Consider the following 19,923-nt stretch of genomic DNA (forward strand, 5'->3'; position numbering starts at 1 on the left):
ACAAAGTTACTTGCATTTCACGTTTGATACTTGCGTTTCTGATCGTTAAAATAGGGCCCTTAGAATGAATACAAATGCACAAAAACTGCTATAGCTTAATTACACTAATAATATAATAAAGTTCAATATGCAAATCCCACATTTCTGCCACAATACCATGGTTACAGTTAGTGTTTCTACAGTAAATCCATGGTTAATGTTGGTGATTTTTGGATTGAAAAGCCTTCTAACTGTATGAAACTGGACCGGTCAGCGAGTAAATTCAATCGCTCTAATAAGCTCGCTCACGCTGCGCTTTGAGCTGAGCTGATAAATGATAGGGCATTTCTTTCTCACGCGCAACAGAAATGGCAGTGCTTATCAGGCAAATTGGTACTGGCAGGAAAAAAATTGTCATAGTCTAGAGCCATGTATCGGAATAAAATCAATATTGTGATCAATGAAACATGCCAAATTGTGCCGACATAATTTTTGGCCTGGCTGTCATACAAAGAAATTATGAACGCTTTCAAAAACAAGAGAGAATCAATGAAATATTAATGACTGATTATGCTGTAATAGTCAATGTCTGCTTTTTCCTGTGAGCATTTTGTTTTTATTTGCATTATAGCTGTAGTTGACCTTTTTTTGCCAAATTATTTTGTCAGATAAAAACCTTAACCGAGTTTAGTGTTTTGTTCTTCCCACATATTTAAAATATATATAAAAATAATTAGAAAGTTTAATTGAACTTGTAGGGTCATTAAAAACCAATATCCCCTCCAGACATCACTATTGGCCAATACTGAATATAACAGAAAAAATTATTGCGATGGAAGTTTTTCTCAGTATCGTGCAGCCTTAGAAGTTATTTAGTTAAGCTCGCTAAGTTTACCGATGTTGTTACCCGCTCTTGTCCCCATCTCTTCTTTTCCTGTTTTTACTATCACTGTCAACAGAAATGTCAAAATAACACAGTGTGCTTTGACTCAAGGGGAGTTTGTGCTTGTGTAGATATGTGGAGCAGAGTAATCTGATGATGGAACAGAGAACCGACTCTCTGAAGAACAGCAGTGAACACAATCAGACCAGAATACTGCAGGCAGAACAAGACAAGGTAGAACTATTAACCCATTACACACACACACACACACACACACACGCACACAATAACACCAAAGAGCTCTGTTCCAAATCCATGCTGTAACCCGCCTACATAGGCTGCTACCTTCTAAGACAGCATTGAAGTGACTGATCGGAAACCTAACCTGAAGTGCTCTTCATAGGCAGCAACTCCACACGGCATTCAGATAGCGCTAATGATGTGAACTCTAATATGCTTCAAATCTTTCTTTCTTTCTTTCTTTCTTTCTTTCTTTCTTTCTTTCTTTCTTTCTTTCTTTCTTTCTTTCTTTCTTTCTTTCTTTCTTTCTTTCTTTCTTTATGTCCCAGAAGGGCAATAGTTTTTACAGCAAGACCAGCATACAAAAAAGACGGTTTACAATACATCAAAAATTACATAATAAACTACACAAGACAACGACAGGCCCAGACAACTACCTACTTCCAACTACTCCCCCCATGCCGAATTTAACAGAGAAATAGAAGTAGGAATAAATTAATGTTTATACATGTTAACAGAGGGACAATCTTAACCGAGATCCCGAGGGTAAAAACTGAAACTCAGAATAGAGAGGATGGGAACTAACCATTAAGATGGACTGTGCTTTTCTAACTATCTGGTGATTAAACAGGTTGGTAGGCGATTAAACAGATTAACAGATTAAAATCAATGACACACAAGCTTTCAGTAAAATAGTATACACTGTTTTTACGCATACCTTAGGCTACACGTTAGAGATGCGCGGTTGGCAGTTACAGCCGTGGACTACAGGGCGGATGACGTGAAGAAAAATAATTTTAATTCAATTCGGGCAGGTGGCGGGCGGTTGAACCAATCAAATGAAAAATATTATGTATACAGCAATCAGCGGATGGCGGGCGGGTGCGGTTTTGAAAATTGGTCAAAAACGTTGGTGCGGATGGATGGCGGACGGATGATGAGTTTTGCGATGCGGTTGCGGATGAAATAATAGCCCATCCGCGCATCTCTACTACACATGTATCTTAGGGACATACACTACTCATACAGGTCGCTTTATAACGCATCTGGGTGCAAGATAGGTGCAAGATATTGCGCTGGGTGCAAGATAGGGCCCTGTAACTTTCAACACACTCAAATGTATTTTCAGTATGATTGTTGTGAAAATACATTTGAGTGTGTTGAAAGTTACAGGGCCCTATCTTGCACCCAGCGCAATTGACTTTGTACACCGACGCATGTATCATTCCTATTTTGCACCCGACGCACAGCGGACTTTTCCCTCCACAGACGCACGTCGGTAAATTAGAGAATGAACCCGGGGGCGGTTCAGCGCAAAGAGGAGGCGTGTTCTGGCGCAAACGTTCCCTGGTGCTATTTTGCAGTTCCAGAAAACAATTCCGCCACAGACCAGGAAAAGCCTAGTCTAAAGTCAGTGGCGCGTTCAGATGCTATTTTAAGGGCGCATGCTTGGCCATAATCAATGTAGCGTGTGCACAACGCACATACACTTTGCTTCTTTCATCTACACACAGACGCAGCAGTTCCCATTTTTGCAAACCATACATTATTACACGGAAAAATATTCCACATGAGGGAAATCATTGTGGTGTCCATGAAGATGTGAAAAAATAGGCATAAATCTAGCTTACACATTTACACAAATTATTATACGCCTGTTTAACCGAAGCTAATTTGGGTGTGTTTCTCCATCTCCAATGTCACTTCTCTGTGTTTTACGACCATGACGAGAACGTCGGTCTCCTCGGCTGTGAACCGCTCCTGGTGTGCGCCTGGCAAATCCGCCGTTATAATAGCAATCCGCCATGGAACAAGCGCGCCTGCTCTTAAAGGGAATGTGAGAATCTGATTGGTTTATTGAATAATAATGAATAATGAAGCTACTTCAGACCAACCCATTTTAGATTTGCGTCGGGCACAAGAGTCATTTATCCCGCCGGTATGATAGCAACAGCGCCCGAGACCCGCCCACAAAGTTACTTGCGTTTCGCGTTTGATACTTGCGTTTCAGATCGTTAAAATAGGGCCCTTAAAGTTACTCTGTGCGTTTCTCTTGGTGACCGGTATGAGACATTTGTTGTGCACCTCAGTAAGCTAGATTGATATTAGAATATCATAATAAAAGCTGGATGACTTGTGTTGCTAAATGGCATGCGATTCATTTTAAAACATTGAATGGTAGAGAAAATGCTCTTTCTGATTTTGCTATGTTAGCCACTTGATAGAATAGTGTAGTCTCTGAAGCATTATACAAACATGTTACTCGCGGTAAATCTAGAAAACAAGGGATTCAAACAATAAGACTAACTGTGTTGAGCTGTATAACAAACAATGGTTATTTCTCTGGATTTAAACAATGTTGGAAACATTTGGGATAATGGACAAAATATATAACCTTGCATTTTAACCCAAAAATCTTACATATTGTGCCTTTAAATAATCAGTTTTGTGTTTGAGGTATTTCTCTGCAGTCTTTCTAAATTTTTCCCTGAATTGTTTTTATTACAAAATCACTCTTTTTACACACTGTCCACTAACATTACAGACAAATCTGATGACTTTAATGCTCTGCCATGACGCTTGAAGCTTGACGTCAGCTAGTCGCTGATCGTGGCCTATAGAGGGCGCAACTGGATAAGATATCTTTGAAGTCCACTTTTACGCTCTGTTCCCAACAGTTAAAGTGAGAAATAAATGCATACTCAGAGAGCGCTCCACAAGATATGTTTGATTATAACATCTGGATGCTCAAAATCAGTCAGGTGAATGCACATTTTAAACAGCTTATTGCACACGTAAGTTAATCGGCATTCGAAACTGATGCTGCATTACACACACACACACACACACACACACACACACACACACACACAGACAGTAGCTCTCACATCACACACAGATCGCACACAGAATCATTCAGTAGCGCAAAAATTTGTTGTCAGCAACGTTCTGTGATTTTATCAATAAAATAGCTTAGAAACTGAAAAGTTCTAGCACATATTTCTTAGTAACTAAAACCCACAGCTTCACTATTAGTTGAGAGATGCTGCCAGAATTAATTCACACGCAATCGTTCTCTCACTAATGCATTCATAAATGTAATCTTTACTGCGCTACTTTATCTATATCTGCTTTAGAACGAGCAGAAATCTGTGAGAAATTTAACGACCCAAAAGACAAAAAAACTGATAAAAATAAGCTGTTATAGGAGCAAAAGTCTTGTGTCATATGACATATCTGTGTTTGAGTCTCAGCTCGAGGTTCAGGCTTATTTATTCATTAATGACATCATCAGCGACTAGTCGACTCGATTTTATTCACATAAATGTTGACTTTAAAAAACATTCAACCCCTAGTACATAATGCAATGACAACTCTTAAATATCTCTACGGTTAACACTATTTCCTTCTAAGCCATGTATCTCTGCTCTGATTGGTTGATTAACGCTACTCTGATTGGCTGAGAGCCTTTAGCGGTGACTGCTCTCTTTTCCCAGCATGCACTGCCGCTGGAATTGAGTTGGGATCAGGTGAGCAAAAGCACTGTCCCGCTTTTCATCCATTTCTTCATAGTCTTCACACACTCTTTCGTTTGCCCATCGTTTATGTTAAATGAAGCATTTCCCATTTCTCTTTTCACTCTTTGTTTGAACAGGCACCGCTCACTCACTAACCAATCAGCATTCAGCTCTCAGCAGGGGTGGATAGTTCTACCACCCTTGCTTTCATTTCCTTGTATCATTTATTTGTCTTTCCATTATAGTCCCTTCATCATTTCATCTGCTGTAACATCAGTTATTAAAGGGATAGTTCACCAAAAAATGAAAATTAGCCCATGATTTACTCGCCCTCAAGTCATCCTAGGTATATATGACATTCTTCTTTCAGACGAATACAATCGGAGTTATATTAAAAAATGTCCTGGCTCTTCCAAGCTTTATAATGGCAGTGAATGTGTATATTTCAAAGCGCATCCATCCATGATAAAAGTGCATCTATCCATCATAAAAGTGCATCTATCCATGATAAAGTGCTCCACACTGCTCCAGGGGGTTAATAAAGGCCTTCTGAAGCGAAGTGATGCATTTGTGTAAGAAAAATATCCATATTTAAAACTTAATTGACTAAAATAACTAGCTTCCGGCAGACGGCCGTACGCAAGTCGACTAAAAGAGTAACACTTGACGATGTATGACGTCGGATGTTGGAGTAGCGAAAGCTTTGCCGCCTCTCGCAGTTCAAACAAATATGGCTGGGCAACAAACTCAAGCTCCTCCCACATTTCTCTTTAAAAAAATTCGTTTTAGACTTCTAATTCATGACTGGTGTTTTGTTTTGCTCTTTCCTCTGCGCTTCCGCGTTCGTCATTACGTTATTTTAGTTGATAAAGTGTATTTTAGTCGATAAAGTTTTAAATATGGATATTTTTCTTACACAAACGCATGGCCTTTAATAATCCCCCTGGAGCAGTGTGGAGCACTTCTATCATGGATAGATGCACTTTTATGATGGATAGATGCACTTTTATGATGGATAGATGCACTTTTATCACGGATAGATGTACTTTGATGGACTTCCAAAAAAAATGACCCATTCACTCCCATTATAAAGCTTGTAAGAGCCAGGACATTTTTTTATTGAACTCCGACTGTATTCGTCTGAAAGAAGAACGCTATAAACTTGACATGGCTTCCGGGTGAGTAAATCATGGGCTAATTTTCAATTTTTGGCGAACTAACCCTTTAAGCTGTTTCATGTCGTCTCTCTGGAAGGCGCGCTTGAGCGAGGAGTTGGCGTCCTCCACGGCGCGCGTGTCTGAGCTTCAGCTGGACTTGAGCTCGCAGCAGCAGAAGATCACGGCTCTGCAGACCAAACTCAGCGCCGCCCTGCTGGACGCTCAGCAGAACAACACACACACCGCAGCGCTGGAGGCTCAGATGCTGGGTGAGCCGCTCGTCTCATAACTATGACTGAAACACATGGCTGATAGTTTCCTTTAGTGATGGGAAGTCTGGTTATTTTCCGTGAACTGGTTCTTTCAGACAATTTGTTTTAATAAACCGTATGTTTCAGTTTAGTTTGTGCCAACCCTCGGAAGTAAGAAAAAGTAAGAAATCTCAACTAAACGAAACTGGACCAATCCGCTGTGTGCAAAGTGTCACATGTCTGACTCAATAAAGTCACTCCCCCAGTTTCTCTTACTCCAAATTAAAGGTCACTAGATTTTTTAAGAAAAATATGATTATTTATAATAATTATTTTGTATGATTCAGATATTATATATGTAATTATTACCCTTAATCCATTACACATGTACACTTATAGTTGATCAATTATTATTAAGCTCTTAGTTTAAATTAATATAAGTATACCCTCTAAAAATGATTTTCTTGCGTAGTATTTTTGTCTTGTTTCCAGTCCAAGTATCTAAAACTTCTTAAATCAAGATGCATTTATTAAAGTAGTAAAATGCCATAAAATATTATATCTCGTTTTCTTGGGTGAAAAAAATCAAAATGAAGTGAGTTTTTGCTTAAAACAAGGAAAATTATCTCCCAGTGGGGTAAGAAAAATAATCTTAATTCAAACGGAAACAAGATTATTTTGAGCTGCAGTGTGTAAATGAAACATAGATTAATCCTTATTATATTTATAATATATATTATATTATATTATATATACAAAAGTTATTCATTCAAAAGCAGTAAGTGATTTTCTCTGTCTTTTGTTCTTTGATTAACTTTAATGACAGCAGCATTAATTGCATTAAATATTTTTAATGCGTTAAACTGGAAAAATTAATAGCATGCATTAACACGCTAAAAATATTTAATGCAATTAATGCAGCTGTCTGTCATTAAAGTTAATCAAAGAACAAAAGACAAAAATACACTCACTGCTCTTGACTGAATAACTGTTGTAGCTTTAATAAGGAGTAATCTGTTTAATTTATGTAGTGAAGACTGTGAAGTATTTAATAACTTTATATTTAATAACTTTATATAAATATTCAATTTCTACATGTTCCCTACCTGTCAGATATGTAATATAAATAAGCTTTAGAATCAATAGTATATAGATTTTTACTTTGTGACATTTTCAATTAAGCATATTGTCATTGATATAATAAATGCAAATGTTTTATGAGTTTTTTTGCAATTTTCATTCTCAAATGTAATTCTTATTATCAACTGCATTTCTGTAAAATTGCAGTGATTTCATTTTTTTTTTCAAAAACAAAGGCAGTAACACCAATATTATCATTATGTATAAATAGTTTACTATTTAAATAGTATATAATTATGTTTTTGTCTGCATTACAATAATAATATGAATTTAAGATTAAAAATTGTCGTTTAATTGTCACGAAAATGTCACAGTGCCAAATATTGTCATTTGCATTTATTTATTTTTTAATTTGTTTATTTTTTTATTTATTTTTATGCAGTATGACCAGGACATATTCTTTTGTGTTTTGTTTTGGCACCATTTTTGCTTTCCATAAGGACAGAAAAATTATTGGCAGCTGGAAACTGTTGCATCACACAAGATTAAGACTTATTGTGTGTGTGTGTGTGTTTCAGAACTGAGGGAGACGGCAGACAGAGTGCAGGGTCAATACAAGATGGAGAAGCAGAAACGTAAGGAACTGGAGCTCAAACTCAACAACTCAGAGGAAGAGCTGCAGGACATGAAGACAGAGAAGGACAGTCTGGAACGAGTGAGTTATTGGCTCTTCTGTGTGTGTGTGTGTGTGTGTGTGTGTGTGTGAGAATGTGTGAGAATGTGTGACTGAAGGACTGAATCCTCATCTGGATAATATTGAATACGTTGACCTGTGTGTGTTCAGACTCTGTCAGAGCGGAAGCGTAAGTGGCAGGCCGAGAGACAGCGCTGTGATGAAGAGCTGGAAGAGGTGAGGAGGACGAGCCAGCAGGAGATGGACAGTCTCAGGAGCCAGTTACGCAAAGCCAGAACCAGCACTGATCACGCAGCAGCAGAACAGGTACGTGTGTGTGTGTGTGTTTGCATGCATAATAACAAGAAGAGATCCAATTTAGACCGACTCTGAAGTAGGAATAAATTAAGAGGCTTTCGCACCGGAGGAACCTTTTCATAGTTCCTAGAACTATTGGTGGAAGTTCCCGGATTTTGGCGTGTTCGCACCGCAGGAACTAGGAACTATTTTAGTTCTAGGAACTCCATTTGGAGGAACTAATTTACTCCTACTTCAGAGTCGGTCTAAACCAGCACTATAGGAACTATCCGTGACGTTAGTGTTCGCTGATTGGCCGCCATATTAAAAAAAGCATTGTAAACACACAGATTATAGCCTATATATTTACTCCACAAACTAACTCTACGAACATGTAAAACAGAGATAGATGAACCTCTTAACCTTTACGCTGAGGAGAAAATCCAACGCAACTTTGAGGAGACCAAGAGAAACATGATTATGTATTTCTGCTCAGCAACACTGGACATCAACCGCACAACATACGCTAATAACTTTACATTACCGTCTACTATTTATGTATAACAGTTCTATCTAATAACGTATAAGACAGGACTGTTAGACACATCGTAAACTAATGAACACGGAGAATGCGACTGTGAGCTCAGGCGTTCTCAGCGCCGTCAAAATAAAAGTCTCAACAACAAGCGCGTCTTACGTCACGTCAGAGTTCCTACTTACGGTGCGAACGCAACCAGGAAAACGTTCCTTAGGGAACCATTAGTTCTCTGGGAAACACCCTGGTGGCTCGTTCCTAGAACTACCGGTGCGAAAGCCCCTATTCTTAACAGTACCCGGGTGTGTAATTGAGAGTTTTTGACACTCAGTATATTGTATTGTAGCTGTAGTTTTGTGACTGTGTGTGTGTGTGTGTGTGTGTGTGTGTGTGCGCAGCTGTCTCAGTTGCAGGCGGATCTGGAGCAGGAGTGGCAGGTGAAGTGTGATCAGAGTCTGGCAGCGGCTCGAGAACAGCAGAGGAGAGAGATGACTGAACTCACTGAACACAGAGACACACTGCAGCTCAAACTCACACAGCTGCAGGAGAAGGTACACACACACACACACACACACACACACACACACAGAGGAGAGAGATGACTGAACTCACTGAACACAGAGACACACTGCAGCTCAAACTCACACAGCTGCAGGAGAAGGTACACACACACACACACACACACACACACACAGGAGAGAGATGACTGAACTCACTGAACACAGAGACACACTGCAGCTCAAACTCACACAACTGCAGGAGAAGGTACACACACACACACACACACACACACACACAGGAGAGAGATGACTGAACTCACTGAACACAGAGACACACTGCAGCTCAAACTCACACAGCTGCAGGAGAAGGTACACACACACACACACACACACACACACACAGGAGAGAGATGACTGAACTCACTGAACACAGAGACACACTGCAGCTCAAACTCACACAGCTGCAGGAGAAGGTACACACACACACACACACACACACACACACACACACACACACACACACACACACACAGAGGAGAGAGATGACTGAACTCACTGAACACAGAGACACACTGCAGCTCAAACTCACACAGCTGCAGGAGAAGGTACACACACACACACACAAACACACACAGAGGAGAGAGATGACTGAACTCACTGAACACAGAGACACACTGCAGCTCAAACTCACACAGCTGCAGGAGAAGGTACACACACACACACACACACACTCACACACACACACACACACACACACACACACACACACACACAGAGGAGAGAGACGACTGAACTCACTGAACACAGAGACACACTGCAGCTCAAACTCACACAGCTGCAGGAGAAGGTACACACACACACACACAAACACACACAGAGGAGAGAGATGACTGAACTCACTGAACACAGAGACACACTGCAGCTCAAACTCACACAGCTGCAGGAGAAGGTACACACACACACACACACACACACACACACAGAGGAGAGAGATGACTGAACTCACTGAACACAGAGACACACTGCAGCTCAAACTCACACAACTGCAGGAGAAGGTACACACACACACACACACACACAGAGGAGAGAGATGACTGAACTCACTGAACACAGAGACACACTGCAGCTCAAACTCACACAACTGCAGGAGAAGACACACACACACACACACACACACAGAGGAGAGAGATGACTGAACTCACTGAACACAGAGACACACTGCAGCTCAAACTCACACAGCTGCAGGAGAAGGTACACACACACACTCTCACACACACACACACACACAGAGGAGAGAGACGACTGAACTCACTGAACAGAGACACACTGCAGCTCAAACTCACACAGCTGCAGGAGAAGGTACACACACACACACACACACACACACTCACACACACACACACACACACACAGAGGAGAGAGATGACTGAACTCACTGAACACAGAGACACACTGCAGCTCAAACTCACACAGCTGCAGGAGAAGGTACACACACACACACACACACACACACTCTCACACACACACACACACACACACACACACACACAGAGGAGAGAGATGACTGAACTCACTGAACACAGAGACACACTGCAGCTCAAACTCACACAGCTGCAGGAGAAGGTACACACACACACACACACACACACACACACACACACACAGAGGAGAGAGATGACTGAACTCACTGAACACAGAGACACACTGCAGCTCAAACTCACACAACTGCAGGAGAAGACACACACACACACTCTCTCACACACACACACACACAGAGGAGAGAGACGACTGAACTCACTGAACACAGAGACACACTGCAGCTCAAACTCACACAGCTGCAGGAGAAGGTACACACACACACACACACACACACACACACACACAGAGGAGAGAGATGACTGAACTCACTGAACACAGAGACACACTGCAGCTCAAACTCACACAGCTGCAGGAGAAGGTACACACACACACACACACACACACACACACACACAGAGGAGAGAGACGACTGAACTCACTGAACACAGAGACACACTGCAGCTCAAACTCACACAACTGCAGGAGAAGGTACACACACACACACACACACACACACACACACACACACACACAGAGGAGAGAGATGACTGAACTCACTGAACACAGAGACACACTGCAGCTCAAACTCACACAACTGCAGGAGAAGACACACACACACACTCTCACACACACACACACACAGAGGAGAGAGACGACTGAACTCACTGAACACAGAGACACACTGCAGCTCAAACTCACACAAATGCAGGAGAAGGTACACACACACACACACAGAGGAGAGAGATGACTGAACTCACTGAACACAGAGACACACTGCAGCTCAAACTCACACAGCTGCAGGAGAAGGTACACACACACACACACACACACACACAGAGGAGAGAGATGACTGAACTCACTGAACACAGAGACACACTGCAGCTCAAACTCACACAGCTGCAGGAGAAGGTACACACACACACACACACACACACAGAGGAGAGAGATGACTGAACTCACTGAACACAGAGACACACTGCAGCTCAAACTCACACAGCTGCAGGAGAAGGTACACACACACACACACACACACACAGAGGAGAGAGATGACTGAACTCACTGAACACAGAGACACACTGCAGCTCAAACTCACACAGCTGCAGGAGAAGGTACACACACACACACACAGAGGAGAGAGATGACTGAACTCACTGAACACAGAGACACACTGCAGCTCAAACTCACACAACTGCAGGAGAAGACACACACACACACACTCTCACACACACACACACACACACAGAGGAGAGAGACGACTGAACTCACTGAACACAGAGACACACTGCAGCTCAAACTCACACAGCTGCAGGAGAAGGTACACACACACACACACACTCACACACACACACACACACACACAGAGGAGAGAGATGACTGAACTCACTGAACACAGAGACACACTGCAGCTCAAACTCACACAGCTGCAGGAGAAGGTACACACACACACACACACACACACACACAGCAACAGTGACTTCCTCAGCTGTCCACATCTGTTTAGAATACTTTAAACTCACAAACATTGCAAAATAATAGTATTTTGTCTAACAGTCAATCACTTAACGACTCCAGCTAACCCTCCTGTATCTCCTGTGTGTAGTTTAACACACTCAGACAGTCGCGTGACTCAGAGGAGCAGCGTTCACTCCAGCAGGAGCAGGACCAGGGAGAAGAACTGCAGGCCTGGAGACTCAAGGTGCAACACTGACGAGCTCATGCACTCATTTTTTACCTCTTTTTCTCTGGTGTATCTAAATGATTGTGTTGTGATTGGCTAACCTCTTAGCAGAGCCTTCAGCTCTTCTTCATAGATTGTGGGTTTGCTATCAGGCACAGTATAGTTCTCACTCATTCTTCAGTATCAGCCTGCATTACACTGTGACAGCCGAGTGTTTAATCTCATAAGAGCAGTGACAATCCTGGGCCCTATCATACACAAGTGTTTTTGCTAGTTTCAGCCTGACGCAGTTATCATTTTCACGTCCTGCACACCTGAAAACGAGGTGTGTGTTCAGGTGCATTGTTGGTGTGTTGCTAGTTTGAGGAACTGAAATAGAAATAGAATGAAATAGCGCAGTATTTCTTTGTTATTTAAAGAGCGCATTAGTAGTGTGCACCTATAGGCGGGTCCACAATGCGCGTACACTCTGCTTATAACACACACACACACACACACACACACACACACACACTCTGCTTAATACACACACAGGAAGAACAGCACACAAACAGCGCACAGACATGCCAAATATTAAAAATAAAAGGATTACAATGTAAACGTTTATTATTGTGTACATAAATATATGGTGTAATCCGGCTTGTCCCGTATATGTTCTGCTTCAACCTCACATCTACACACACACACACACACACACACACACACACACACACACACTTTAACCTTGCGCACGAGCAGATCCGTTTCCTCTCTGGATACACTTTCAGTTTTTCCGCTTGCATATTCTTCCATGTAAATAGCGAATCCGCCATGGCACGAGCGCAACTGGGATTTAAAGGGAATGGGAGAAGAGACTCTGATTGGTTTATTGCATGTTACACCCAAACACACCCATTACTCATTAAGAGAATAGAGACAAAACACCCATTACTCATTAAGATCATAGAGACGACCCTTTTAGACCATGCGCCGGGAGAACCAACCATTTGTCCTGACGTTAAACAAGCAAAAGTGGATTCGGACACGACGTAAGTGCACTTGCACTAGATGGTTAAACTAGGGCCCAGTGTTTGTCATGACTGTGTCCTGTAGTGAAGTGTTTGCTTGTGTGTCAGTGCTGTGCGCTGGAGGAGAGAGTGGCGCTGATGAAGACGCACGTCTCAGAGATGGAGAAGAAGACAGACACTGCAGGAGAGGTCAGCTTTATCAACTCTATCATACAGACACTCATTATATATCCTGTGCCTTATTATTATTACAGTACTGCATTCATATGAGGCATCAGAACCTCTCAGTTCAGAACAAACGTCATGGTAACACTTTACAGTCAGGTTCATTTGTTAACATTAGTTAATTAAGGCATTAGTTAACATTAGTTAATTTTTTAACTACACAAACATTGTGTAGTTAAAAAATACTTACTTGGACATTTCTGAACTATTGACCTAACCTCTATTTTTTTTATTAATTTACATTTTTATATATATATATAGTACTGTTCAAAAGTTTGGGGTTGGTAAGATTTTTGAAAGAAATTAATACTTTTATTCAGCAAGGATACATTTAATTAATCAAAAGTGAAAGTAAAGACATTCATAATGTTACAAAATATTTATCTTTCAAATAAATACGGTTCTTTTGAATCCTGAAAATTCTGGAAAAAAAGGTATCACGTTTCCACACAAATATGAAGCAGCACAACTGTTTTCAACACTGATAATAATCATAAATGTTTCTTGAGCATCAAATCATCATATTAGAATGATTTCTGAAGGATCATGTGACACTGAAGACTGGAGTAATGATGCTGGAAATTCAGCTTTGATCACAGGAATAAATTACACTTTACTAAATATTCACATAGACAACAGCTATTCTAAATTTTAATAATATTTCACAATATTACTGTTACTGTAGATCTCGAAAACATTTTAACGACTGGAGCGACAACTTACATTGTAGTAAAATATTGGCAAAATACATCAAATAAATCTGATGAACTCAAGAAAATTATTTTATTTTAGATAAGTAATTGTGTGATTATATTGCGTATTATAATTGTAAATTATAATAATATATGACTGATGTAATATTAACATATAGTACATTTAATTTAATATTCAACAATATTATTGATCTGAGAACTGATCTGTAATAACTTTTTTACAACAAAAATGAACCATCACTGAACTTACTTAAGCTGGACTATGACACTATTTTCTTCTGGAAACAATTTTTTTTTTGCATTATTTTCCTGTTATCTCTGTGAAGCTGCTCTGAAACAATCAGTATTGTAAAAAGCACTAAATAAATAAATCTGACTTGACTTACTGTAATAGATGCACTGAATCTTTTATCTTAAATTAAGATAATCAAATCAAAATAACTTTTGAATATGATTTTTAAAATATTTAAAGCATTTATGTTGGTTTGCATCATAGAGTCATTATAGACTCTTTCTAAGCTCAGCGGTGTTTATTTCCAGGTGAAGCGCGTGATGAACGGAGTGTTTCAGTCTCTGCGAGGGGAGTTTGATCTGAACGAGACGTACGAAGGAAGTGCTGTTCTCCGAGTGCTGGTCAACACCATCAAGGTCAGGCTCTCAGAGCACATCTCTGTGATTTCTGCTCAAAAACTGCAGATAGACAAATGTCTCAAAGTGTCTTTTCCTCCAATGACAGAGTGTCACACTGCAGCTCCTCACCAAGGCCGAGAGATCGACACCTGAACACAGTGAAGAGGAGGAGAGAGAGAGTGAGGCACAGCACATGAACTGGCAGAGAGAGGAAGATAAGGAGACAGACGGAGATCCTGAAGATGGAGTGGAGGAGGAAGAAAAGGAAAGAAAAGAAAAGGAAGAGGTTTCAACAACAGAAGAGAAGGAGGAAGACGAAACGGTGGAAATCGAAAGTGAACCGGAAGTTGTCGAAGAAAGGAATGAAGAGAAAGTTGTGAAAGTGGAAGTTAATGTCAGCAGCGCAGAACACAACGTGCAAGATCAGGACGGAGAAACTACACACGAAGAAGAGGCTGAACGTGACGTCACACCCACACAGGAAGTGACCACAGAGCTGCCTGATGACATCACTCCACAGGAAGTGACCATAGAGCTGCCTGATGACATCACTCCACAGGAACAGGAAGTGAGGGTAGTGGATGAGAGCGTTCCAGGACTGACGCTCGGCGGGCCGCCCAAGAACCCACCGCCGGCCCCTGGTGTTGTTCATGAGCACTGCAGTGCCACCCCTGCACACGTCACCAGGTAAGAACATCTATAGCTGGAGATTTGTTGTTTTAAAGAGAGTTCACACAAAAGTTTACTCACCTTTATGCCATTCTAGACCCTAGTGTTATTGTAGAGATAACTTGATGGACTTCCAAAGACAGACACCCTTTCACTGCCATTATAAAGCTTGGAAGAGCCAGGACATTTTTTAATGTAACTCCCATTGTATTTGTTTGAAAGAAAAATGTCATATACACCTAATGGCTTCAGGGTGAGTAAATCATGGGCTAATTTTAATTTTAGGGTGAACTATCCCTTTAAAACTGCAGTGAACCAAAGACAGTCTCAAAAACACGCTTTGAAATCGCTGGTGTTTCTGACGTCACAAACTACCTTGTAACCAATCAGATCAACGTGTGATCGTCAGCGAGTGGATCTCTGAGCTGAGTGAGTGAGTGGAGGCGGGGCTCATTTGCATATTCATAGAACCGCGTATACTAAATGAGGCAAGGGTGTCGAGTTACATTCAAGATATTTTAAGGCATGAAGAAATTATATGTCATTTTGGTGATCAAAGATGAGTCAATAAAATTATTGAGTACAGTGGGAATTTAAGACTTCATTTAAAGGGACATTGTGTAGGAATTTCTCCCATCTAGTGGTGACATTGTATTTTGCATTCAAACGAATATTGCTCTCCAGAGCCTCGCTTTTTCAAATGCGTGTTGCATCTACGGTAGCCGTTATGTACCAAAAAGCTATGACAGATGTCTTCTAATAGCACTTCATCGAGTTCTACTGTCTGTCTATATAATAAAGTACACAACCAAGCAATGAAAAAAAGCTTGTAATTAAGACCGTAACAAAGTTTGAAAGCTTTCTCCTGCATCAACTCTTTCCACCTGGAAAAAGCTATTCCGACATTAACCCTTGTTTTTTGTAATCTCCGGTCACGTTTCCTTTTACGGTCTATTTTGGACTTTTTCGATGTTCGATGTTTCGTTTACGAGGATAAGTCTGATCATTGGCAGAGGTATTTGTACATCATTGAGGACATATTTAAGAATACAAATATTGATTTTAGATAATAAAATACCTAAAAAACTACACATTGTCCTTTTAACTCATATAAGACTGTGTTGAGGATACTCGACAACACAACGCTGTCTGAAGCGGATTTCTGTGTGCACGAGTGTGTGTGTGTGTGTGTGTGTCTCAGACAGGAGATTCACAGACAGTAGTAATGCACTGTGTTCTCTTGTGTCTTATCGCACGCAAATGGTTTAAAAGCATTTGCAAAGGATGATGGGGAAAAACAGATGCTGCGTTTATTGTGTTCAATATTTCTAATATAAGCGTTAAACTGAAAAAATTAATAGAATGCGTTAACATGTTAATTTTGACAGCCTAAATAAATAATGTATAAAAATGTTTTTTATGGTATTAGTCTAAGTTCTGTATAATAACCCTGCTACTGTATATCCACAGGTCTCATTGTTTAAGGGGTCATGACAGATTTTTTAAATTATTTTAATATGTTCCTTGATGTATAGTTATAATTTTAATAAAAATCAAATACATATATTAGGAAAACTATTATTTTAAACCATCATTCTGCCCCTCTGTTTGAAATTATCCCTTTTTTACGGTGTGGCTCCTTTAAGGCTTGTCACTAAACGACCAGTGTTATGATTGGCTAACATCATTACATAGGAAACGGTGACTGAACGCCAGTGGGCGGGGCTTATGGTGCGATGATGTTTTGGGATTATGCAGATGTGTTTGCCTGTGTGACGTCACTGATTCCACAATATCCAAACAAGCTGTTTTTGGATCTCTAAAATGCATGTAATAGATAATCTTCTCATATGTGAGAAAAGAGAGAGTCAGTTATTAGATTTCACTGTATGTATTCCTGCGAATAATTGATGTTTTTTGTTGACGACGTCCCATCATTACAGTTGATCTAATTAAATCAGTTTGATGATTGTTGGTAAAAATCTGAAATCTTTTCAACATTGTAATAACACTGTAACTGAACTCAGATTAACACATCACCCTCAGTGTAAGCATGTGCCCGAATAATATTTTTGTCCTCTGTCCCGTTTCGTCCTGTCTCTCGCCTCTTCTGTGCTCATCCCGCTGTTCTCCCAGTCCGTCGGAGAGGGTAGAAGAGGAGAACGAAGAGGAACCATTGTTCCAGAGTCCCGTCCCACACACACCCGCACCGGCAGCGGCCGATGAAGAGGAGGAGGAGCTGGTGAGCACACACACACACTCAATCACTCACACGCGCACACCATCGCACACTCTCACTCACACTCACTCACCATCACACACTCTCACTCACTCACTCACTCACTCACTCACACACTCACTCACACACTCAGTCTCACGCACACTCACTCATTCATTCACACACTCTCACTCACATACTCTCACACACACTTGCACACACTCCCTCACTCACACACACACACACAATCTCTCTCTCTCACACACACACTCACTCACTCAACCACACACTCACACACACTCATTCACATACTCACTCACTCACACACTCACTCACTCGCACACACACACTCTCACTCACTCAGTCTCACACACACTCACTCACTCATTCATTCACACTCACTCACACACACACTCACTCACTCACTCACACACTCGCACACTCACTCACACACACACACACTCTCACTCACCCACACACTCACTCACTCAACCACACACTCGCACACACTCATTCACACACACACACACACACTCTCTCTCACTCGCACAATCACTCACACACTCGCACTCACTTGCACACTCACTCACTCACTCACATTCACACTCACTCACTCACTCACACACACATTCATTCACATACACACTCACTCACACACTCTCACTCACTCACTGAATCACTCGCACACTCACTCACTAACACACACTCACTCACCCACTCACTAACTCACATTCACACTCACACACTCACTTACACTCACTCTCATTCACACACTCACTCTCATTCACACACTCACTCACTCACTCCACACTCACTCACTCACTAACTCACATTCACACTCACACACTCACTTACACACACTCGCACACTCACTCTCATTCACTCTCACTCACTCACTCACTCACTCACTGAATCACTCGCACACACTCACTCCACACTCACTCACCCACTCACTAACTCACATTCACACTCACACACTCTTACACACTCTTACACACTCGCACTCACTCTCATACACTCGCACACTCACTCTCATTCACTCATTCACTCACTCACACACACACACACACACACACACACACACACACACACTCACACACTCACTCACTCACTCACACACACACTCACACACTCACTCACTCACTCACTCACACACACTCCACACTCACCTGCAACATTTCAAATCCCTCAGTTCTCCATCTCTGAAAAGCCAAGCTGATGTTGATTCGTTTTATTACGAGCTCCGTCTCATTCTCTTTTCTCCAGCACTCTCCTCTGTACACACACACACACACACACACACACACACACTCAACTAACCTCTGCCACTCCTACACTAAAAGTTTTCTCTATTTACGGATACGACGAGACACGCAGACTCTGTGTGTTTAACCAATGATCGGTGTGGGGAGTGTGGAAACAGTGGAGGTTATTAGTCAGGAAATGCACACATTCAAACAGTGTTTGTTCAGTAACTAATATGTGAACTGATTCTTGTCTGTGAACAGAGTTTAAAAGGACGACCCCCTCCCGCCCCTCTGTTCGGTGATGAAAGTGAGGATGATGATGACCTGGACTGGCTGGGCTGATGTGACCCCTCCGAAAACCAGTGTGTGAAGTCAGACGAGTTCCAGCAAAGAGGCCAAACGGACTCTGTGTGTGTGTGTGTGTGTGTGTGTGTGTGTGTGTGTGTGTGTGTGTGTGTGTGTGTGTGTGTGTGTGTGTGTGTGTCGGATTGCCGGGACTTTAATTTGTGGGTTTTGATGGTTCTAGAAGGATTTTGTGATCAAAGAACAGAGAATAACTTCCTGTCCAAACCCTAAAAATCATTTCGAATGAAGATCTTTATGGCGATATAAACTGACTTACTGCACATACAGCAAAAAACAAATCATCTTTAAATCTACAGATACTGTAAATCATAATTGTTTTTTTAAAAAAAATCTTAATTTATGATTGTGTTTCCATCTTTAAAACAGAGCTTTCATGTTTATTTCTGATGATGTTAGCTTGCAGTCTCTGTTCTTAATATTTATACATTGTACTAACACCAACCAATTAATAAAGAAAAGAGACTGTCACTGTTTCTTTA

The 19,923-nt window shown here is 41.1% G+C and overlaps 1 protein-coding gene across 1 annotated transcript in view; it reads left to right on the forward strand.

The window, feature by feature from the left end:
• The window catches only part of fkbp15b (FKBP prolyl isomerase family member 15b), a 35,740-nt gene extending 15,823 nt beyond the window's left edge, over nt 1-19,917 (forward strand). The window contains exons 19-29 of the mRNA XM_084087283.1: nt 994-1,096; nt 5,875-6,046; nt 7,687-7,823; nt 7,953-8,108; nt 9,012-9,164; nt 12,292-12,387; nt 13,485-13,565; nt 14,855-14,962; nt 15,051-15,631; nt 17,750-17,855; nt 19,340-19,917. Coding sequence (XP_083943409.1) covers nt 994-1,096; nt 5,875-6,046; nt 7,687-7,823; nt 7,953-8,108; nt 9,012-9,164; nt 12,292-12,387; nt 13,485-13,565; nt 14,855-14,962; nt 15,051-15,631; nt 17,750-17,855; nt 19,340-19,420 — 1,774 coding nt within the window. The 3' untranslated portion in view covers nt 19,421-19,917. The remainder of the gene's footprint in view (nt 1-993; nt 1,097-5,874; nt 6,047-7,686; nt 7,824-7,952; nt 8,109-9,011; nt 9,165-12,291; nt 12,388-13,484; nt 13,566-14,854; nt 14,963-15,050; nt 15,632-17,749; nt 17,856-19,339) is intronic.
• The last annotated feature ends 6 nt before the right edge of the window (nt 19,918-19,923 follow it).

The sequence above is a fragment of the Abramis brama genome, assembly GCF_963993115.1.
Source record: "Abramis brama genome assembly, chromosome: 16".
NCBI lineage: Eukaryota > Metazoa > Chordata > Actinopteri > Cypriniformes > Leuciscidae > Abramis > Abramis brama.